Source organism: Mesoplodon densirostris, chromosome 1, assembly GCF_025265405.1.
Source record: "Mesoplodon densirostris isolate mMesDen1 chromosome 1, mMesDen1 primary haplotype, whole genome shotgun sequence".
NCBI classification, from domain to species: Eukaryota; Metazoa; Chordata; class Mammalia; order Artiodactyla; family Ziphiidae; genus Mesoplodon; species Mesoplodon densirostris.
Genome location: NC_082661.1, coordinates 188,762,725 through 188,770,692, shown reverse-complemented (window position 1 = coordinate 188,770,692; position 7,968 = coordinate 188,762,725). Strand labels below are relative to the sequence as shown.

Sequence of the window (7,968 nt, the reverse complement as noted above, 5' to 3'; positions counted from 1 at the left end):
AGTCAAAAATATTAAATCAAAAGACATTTATGAAGCACACACAATATACAAGAGACTGTGGTCAGTTTTGCAAAAGACATGTAGTGGGTAAAGCTTAAATATGAAGTTCTTCCTCATGCATACTTTCTTCTGCAATAGAGCTAGTCTTACCTTCTATTCCTATAGTAAAGACAGCCTGGTGGTTTCAAAGTCTATGATTATATCAATTCATTTCAACTAACTCTGAATACCAACTAATATATTAGATTTGGGCATTATTCCAAGGCTTCTAAAGAATAAATTTCAATATAAGCTTTAAATTTCCATTTTCTTAAGGTTGTTTTTTAAACTTTTACAGAAGTAATTAAATTACATTACATATAGTATAAACCAAAGAAAGACAGAAATGCCAAAATTACCAAAGAATACGTCAAGAAATAGATATAGGAAATGAGGAAATGTCTCTGTGGAAATGTTTTTTATCACACTTGGCTGTGATGGTCATGAAACAGCATGATGACCCTGCTTTGATGCTTCCTGTATTGTGGAAGCAAACTTTAGGAAGTTGAGAAATTAGTTATAAACCACTGCACACACATCAAGTACAGTGATATGTTACATATTTCAGCTAGGAAAGTTACAATCTTCATAAAAATCTTGATGACCAGAGAATATCTTCTGTAACCTTTCAGAATTTAAAAATCTGTTGATACATTCTTTATGGCTCATATATGCTCTCTTTTAGAAAATGTTATCTGTGTGTTAGAAAAACAAATGTGATTTATGTAATTGTTAGGTGAAGCATTCCTATGTGTTTTCTTCAGGCCAAGTTGGATGGTCATGTTGTTTAACTCTTCTATACTGTTACTGATTCTTTACTGCTTTGTCTATTAAGTATTAACAGAGGTTTGTTAGAATTTTTAACTATGACTGTGGTTTCATCTATTGCTTCTTTTAGTGTTTCTCCATTTTGCTTTATGTATTTTGATAATATGTTATTAAGTTCATAAAATTTTAGAATTATTTTTGTCCCTTGTAAAATTGCTACCTTTTTATTTTATATTTTTGCCCGTGCCACAAGGCATGTGGGATCTTACTTCCCCAACCAGGGATCAAACCTGCATCCCCTGCTTTGGAAGCACACAGTCTTAACCACTGGACCACCAGAGAAGTCCCACCATCTTTTTATTTTAAATCAGCCTTCTTTGTCTCTGACTACCTCTTTCCTTAAGTCTTAACATATTAATTTGGTCTTAATTAATATATCAATCATTAACAAATATATCAATAATTTATATCAATAATAAATTAATGATTATTAATAAGTAATTAATGTATCAATATATTCATGCCAAGTTTCTTTCAGTTGGTTTTTACATGATATAATACTTTCAATTATTTTCACTTCAAGCAATCTGGGTCTTGATATTTAAAGTGTGCCTCTTTTAAGCAACATAGACTTTTTTATCTTAATTACACAACCTGGTAATTTTTGACTTTTAATTGGAGTGTTTATTCCATTTAAATTTACTATAATTCTTAATATAGTTGGATTTAAGTCTACTATCTTGCTATTCTAGTTGTCCTATCTTTTTAAAAATAAACTTTCAATTTGGAATAATTTTAGATTTACAAAATATTTGTATAGATAGTACAAGGAGTTCCTGTGGACCTTTTGCTCAGTATTTCCTAATGTTGATATCTTACATGATTATAGTACACTTGTCAAAACTAAGAAATTAACATTGGTACATTACTGTTGATTAAACTCCAGTCTTCCTTCAAATCTCATCAATTTCCATTAGTGTCTTTTTTCTATTCCTGGATCCAGTCCAGAACACCACCTTGCATTTAGTTATCATGTCTCTTTTTTGTCCTCTGGCAGATTCGCAGTCTTGTCTTGTCTTTCATGACTTTGACGGTTTTGAAGAATACTCATTGGTTATTTTGTAGAATGTTCCTCAATTTGGATTTTTAGGATGATTTTTTTCACGATTATACTGGGGTTGTGGGTTTGGGGTGAGAATATCATGGAGAAGAAGTGCCCTTCTCATCAAATCATATGGGGGAGGGGTAACATGATATTCACATGACATAAGCGGTCATAATAACCTTGAGCTCTTGGTTAAGGTGTATTTGCCAGATTCTCCACTGAAAGGTTATTGTTTTTCCTTTTTCCTTATCTCTTTTTTGGAGGTAAGTCACAAAGTCCAGCCCAAACTCACGTGGGGAGGAGAATTAAACCCCACCTTCAAGAGGCTTTACTTATATTATTAGGCATTCTTCTGAAAGGAAGCCATCTCTCCCTGTGCCATCTGTTGTTTTGTTCCTTTATTCCTTAATTTTTGTTTACTTTTGTATTATTGAGGTATTTTCTTTTATTCCATTTTATCCCCTTTTCAGATTTTTAATCCAAATTTTTGCATTTCCTTTTTAATGGTTTCCCTAAAAATTACTATATGCTTGCCACAGTATAATTTTCCTTAATACTTTCTCTAACAATTGAAGAGATGTATCATATTCTAAATCCATTTATCTCTCTACCTATCATTTGTTATTTTTGTCATGTATTTTACTGTACAGTATGTATTTATCTTCATTGGTCATTACTATTGTTAAATAGCACAAATTGTTTGAGTTCTAAGGGAGAATCCATTTTTCTATCCTTTGCTCCCAGCTTCATTAAAAGGAAAAGTATTGCATAATTGTTTGAAAAACCACTTACCAAAACCATTTAATAGGAGCTCTTGTTGAAATATTGATAAAAATTCAACAGTTTATGAAGAACTAGTTTTGAATAACAAATTGGTCAGTTTGAAAAACAGCAATATTTTATATAAAACTAGGATTCTCAAGGTGGTTGGGGAGGGTAGAGTGCCAAATACTCTTTCTTGAGTAACAGAAAAGTAAGGGAAGTAACAGCCAGAAGCAGGTATAAAGTTAGGTACAACCTAAGTCTAACTGTGTAATACCTTGGGGGCACCCATGAGGAACCAAAGATCAAGATGAATAAAACAAAACCTAAGCATGTTATTTTTTTTTGCAAAACCTTTATTTTCGTGTCATTTAAAAAAATGTAACAGTAGTTTTAACCTCTCTGTTCCAAAACAAAGAGAAACACTACATAATGAACATTAAACAAGGCATTATGCCCTACAAGAAAGACATAAAATGTCCAAGGGAAGCTTCAACATAAAAATGTTGACCACATAAAGTGAGATAATTTCAATAAATAATAACTGACATTGCTTTAAACAAGTACAAACATAGATGTGCACACACTTTCCCTGATTCTAATAGTGATCTCACTGTCCAATTGCGTGGATCCCCTCTCCCACCCACCCCCTCCACCTCTATCACAGTGCCTGGCACTTTATGGTCTCCCAATAAATATCACTTTAATGAGACATTTAGAACCCATCATCCTCATATTAAATAACAATCAGGACTGAGTTAAGTTTGATTAAACACATTGACATCTTTAAATACTAACAGGTAAAATATTAAAATATGAGCTATAAAAATAAATAAATACATGTATAAATAAATAGAACTCATAAAAAATAGTCCAGCACATCAGGTCCTTTCTAGGTGTCCCCAGAAGCCAGCTGCTCTCTTCTTCATTTTCAGTTCCTACAAGAGCAGAGACCGCTCTTCAGGAAATGCCCTATGAGATTCTTACTTCTCTCTAGGTCAGTTGGTGCTGCCCCTGTGATGAGAAAAGGGTTAGTGTTACAGGTGCTGAAGAAAGCTGCTTTTCTCTTTCAGGCCCTTGAGGCTGGAGGGACCTCTGCATGTAGACCCCGGCCCAGCTCTGCACTCAGAAAATGTTCCTGCTCAAAGGGGTTAGAAACCTTTCACAGGTATCCTAGATTTGACCTCAGGGAGGTCTCACTGAAAAGTCCCTTCTCTTCACTACTAAGCTTCAGAGGCCCATGTTGCCCAAAACCAGGGGTTCCACATTTCAGGTAGAAACCATTGAGGAATGGAGGTAAACAATGTTTGTTCCTTAATGGGTCAGAAGCATTTTACCATCCCTGGCTAAATCTACTTTATCTTTTAGGAACATACCCACACTCATTTGAATAGGGATGGAGAGGGGGATCAGGACAGAGAGCCCTGGAAATACCCTTCTGACACAGAGCAGATCAAATTTAATGGGGAAATAATAATGATTTTCAGTCCTGAAACTAAACCATAGGTTTCTCTAATAATATTTTCAGGAGGTAGATGCCAGTATTTGTGACCAATGGCTCTAGTTGCAAGTGGGAATAAAATCCATGACTTACTTGTTTAGCATCTTGCTGATGATTTTTTTAACCATGGGAGCTTCAGGGTTGAGACAAACTTCCTGACCAGTCTTGAGAGTGGCTCTGCAGAGAGAAGGGAGAATCCACGTGAGGTCGGGCTGGGGGTCGGGGTGGGGTCGTCGGGACGGAGGGGGTGACAAGCACAGCAACAGCGGCGGCACTTACACGACTTCCGTTTGGCCGCAGTGGGGTCCCGGGGGCGTCACCTTCACGCTCTGGATGTTCTTGAAGTGAATCCCCTGCAAGGTCTGCAGGCATTGGCAGCGCAGTTCGGTGACCACAGGCGCCCCTGCGGGGAGGACAGACTCGGTCAGGGGGCTGTCCCGGGATGGGCCCCCACCCGCCCCCGTCCCGCCCTGGGGATGCCGGGCGCCGGGTCTCACCTGCTGCGCGCTGGCCATTGGCCACCAGGAGCAGCAGCAGCATCGCGGCGCGGAGGAGCCGGGCGGCGGCGGGGGTCGCGGCGCGGGCCATGGGGTTCAGCTCTGAGGGTCGCTTTCTGCGGCGGGAAGGCGGGCTGGAGGGCTGGCGGAGCGGATTCTGTGGCTCCCCGAGCCGGGCGAAGCCCTTTTATCCCGATCGGACAGGGGCTGGCAGCCCAGGGCCAGGGAAATTCCCCGACGTAAGTGTAGTTCACGGGTCCGGAAGGAGGGCGCGGCCCCGCGGGCCTCCCGCGTAATCCGTGCTCTCGGGGAGGGGGTGGGGTGTCGTCTCTGCGCCGAAATCCCCGCAGGGGGAGTGAGTTGCCTCCACCCCGGGGGCTACGGCCTGTGAGGGCGGCCTTGGGCGCCTGGCCACCCCTGGTCGCGGGCGGTGAGTGTCAGACTGGTTAGACCAATATAGGGATAGACCAAAATAGGGACTGCACCACAACTTTTGGGCGAGAGTTAACTTTTTTAAAAAAATAAATTTATGTATTTATGGCTGTGTGTTGGGTCTTGGTTGCTGTGCACGGGCTTTCTCTAGTTGCGGAGAGCGGGGGCTACTCTTTGTTGCGGTGCGTGGGTTTCTCATTGAGGTGGCTTCTCTTGTTGAGGAGCATGGGCTCTAGGTGTGCGGGCTTCAGTAGTTGTGGCATGTGGGCTCAGTAGTTGTGGCTTGCGGGGTCTAGAGCAGGCTCAGTAGTTGTGACGCACGGGTGTAGTTGCTCCGCAGCATGTGGGATCTTCCCGGACCAGGGTTCGAACCTGTGGCCCCTGCATTCACAGGCAGATTCTTAACCACTGTGCCACCAGGGAAGTCCAAGAGTTAACTTCTTCTAAAGACACTTCTATTTTGGAGATTGGAAGAGTTGAGGCTGGAACGGCAGCCTTTTTTGGTCTCTCTTCCTTCTCTTTAAGTTGGGTTTTGTAGATTTTATTTATCCCTGGAATAAACGCACTCTTTAAAATTACATCTGTCATCTCAGTTTGTGTGTAAGAACGTTTGTCGAATTCTCGGTGTTTTAGGATCTCACATAAATCACACTTAGTGCCATTGTTTTTACCAGGTTGGGCCTGGAGGTAGGCCATTGAGCAGATTAATTCACTGTTTATTTTAAGATACAGTGTTGTAATCTCTTATCTGCCCTCTCTTTTTTCTGGAATGTAGTCATTACAGGAGCACCACTTTTTGTTCTATAGGAGGCTGTGTTTTCACTCATAACAGTTACTCGGGTGTTGAAAGGGGCCGTGCGGGGCTCAGGAGGTCCATTCCCCTTTTCTAGGCTTGTCCGTGGACAGAAAAGATCATAAACATCAGAAAGCTAGTACCTAATGATTCCTGACTTTACTATTGATACAAGCAGCAAACAGATATGGTTTTTGACATACATAAGCACTAGCTTACTAGTATATTTCACTCCAGGTTGTCTGAATTTGCCTGTTTCCTGGGATTGATTCTCTCTTGAGTATCAGCTATCAATGTACTTACATTTCAGATTCTATGTAACTGAGGCCTTCTCACTTTCACCATCAGTTCCAATATCCCTTTTGGATTACAACAGCACATGGTTTAAGTTGATCCTCCTGGATCGATGAGGACCTCGGGGATGTGTGTGATATTCTGTGGTTGCTGTGAGAAGGATTGGGGAGCTGAGGGAGTGGGTCTGCCTCAGGAACAGCTGAGAGTTTTTCAGGCAGTCAGGGCTGAACTCTCAGCTGCACACTTACTTGCCACATGGCCATGGGACCACGGGGAATTATTTAATCTCTCTCTGCTCTCGCTTTCCCTCTGTTTAAGAGAGCTAATGATGGTGCCTGCCTCACAGAGTTGTTATGAGTATTAAATGTGTTAACATTTGTAGAAGAGTAGCACATACTAAATGCTGTAAAACTATTTATTAAATAAACAAAATAGAAGTGTTTTACAACCTTAATGTTATAGACTAGATGTTTGGGTCCTCCAAAATTCATATGCTGAAGCACTATATTTCATTGTGATGGTACAAGAAGATGGGGCCTTTGGGAGGTAATTCAGTTTATATGAGGCCATCAGGGTGGGGTTCTTATGATGGGATTAGTGCCTTTATAAGAAAAGACACCCGGAGAGCTTATCCTCTCTTTCTCTCTGCAATGTGAGGATACAGAAAGAAGGCAACTATCACTATCTGCAAACCAGGAAGAGGATTCTCACCAGATACTGAATTTGCAGACACTTTGATCTTGCTTCCCAGCCTCCAGAACTGTGAGAAATAAGTACTTGTTATTTCAGTCACCTAGTGTATGATATTTTGTTATAGTACCCGACATGATTAAGATACTTACATGAACAGCAACGGTCTATGGTGAATCCTTATGTAAGCAGAAAAAATATATTTTTTTCAAAGAAACATCTGTTAATTTATCTTTAAAATTTTTCAGCATTAGGACTTCCCTGGTGGTGCAGTGGTTAAGAATCCGCCTGCCAATGCAGGGGACACGGGTTCAATCCCTGGTCCGGGAAGATCCCACATGCCGCGGAGCAACTAAGCCCATGTGCCACAACTACTGAGCCTGCGCTCTAGAGCCCGCAAGACACAGCTACTGAGCCTACGTGCCACAACTACTGAAGCCCGTGCGCCTAGAGCCTGTGCTCCGCAGCAAGAGAAGCCACTGCAATGAGAAGCCCGCGCACTGCAACGAAGACCCAATGCAGAAAAAAATAAACAAAATATATAAATAAATTTATATAAAATTTGTCAGCATTAGAAATTTTGTAAGAGGGATGCATCTGTATTCTTTGGGAATCTTGGAATAGATTTTTTAAATCCATTGTTTGAAATTTTGTTTTCAATCAATTCCCACATAAAATAGGAATAAGAGTAAAATTCTTCCCAATTCATTTATGGGAAAATATTTAAGAAATGACTCTCTGCCTTGAGCATTAATAGCTAGCTCCTCAAACAATGAAAAGTATTCGCTGTAATGATTCCCAGACCCAACCCAAAGACGTGAGTAAACACCCAGGAAGAGTAGAATTTCAGCTTATTTACGGTAGCAGCCAAAATGATGAGATACTTCAAGAATCAACTCACTATCTGTAGAATTATCTATAATGTGACTCCTAGAACTTGTTAAATTAAAATCATTTGCTTTCAGGAAGGAATAAGAAAGACTATTTTTTTCTTTTATAATGTGCCTCTTTCCATTATTTAATTCATGACAGCCCCATAGTAAGTTTCAGAAAATTTTAAGAGCACCAGTGTTATGAAGTCTATCAT

The 7,968-nt window shown here is 40.3% G+C and overlaps 1 protein-coding gene across 1 annotated transcript; it reads right to left on the bottom strand.

Moving 5' to 3' along the window:
• Positions 1–4,264: 4,264 nt before the first annotated feature.
• On the bottom strand, positions 4,265–4,790 carry LOC132486032 (growth-regulated protein homolog beta-like). Its single transcript, XM_060092694.1, has 3 exons — positions 4,673–4,790; positions 4,455–4,578; positions 4,265–4,352 (listed from the first exon to the last, which is right to left on the bottom strand). The coding sequence occupies exons 1-3, from the start codon at positions 4,761–4,763 to the stop codon at positions 4,265–4,267; spliced, it is 303 nt and encodes a 100-aa protein (XP_059948677.1). The 5' UTR covers positions 4,764–4,790.
• Between the last annotated feature and the right edge of the window lie 3,178 nt (positions 4,791–7,968).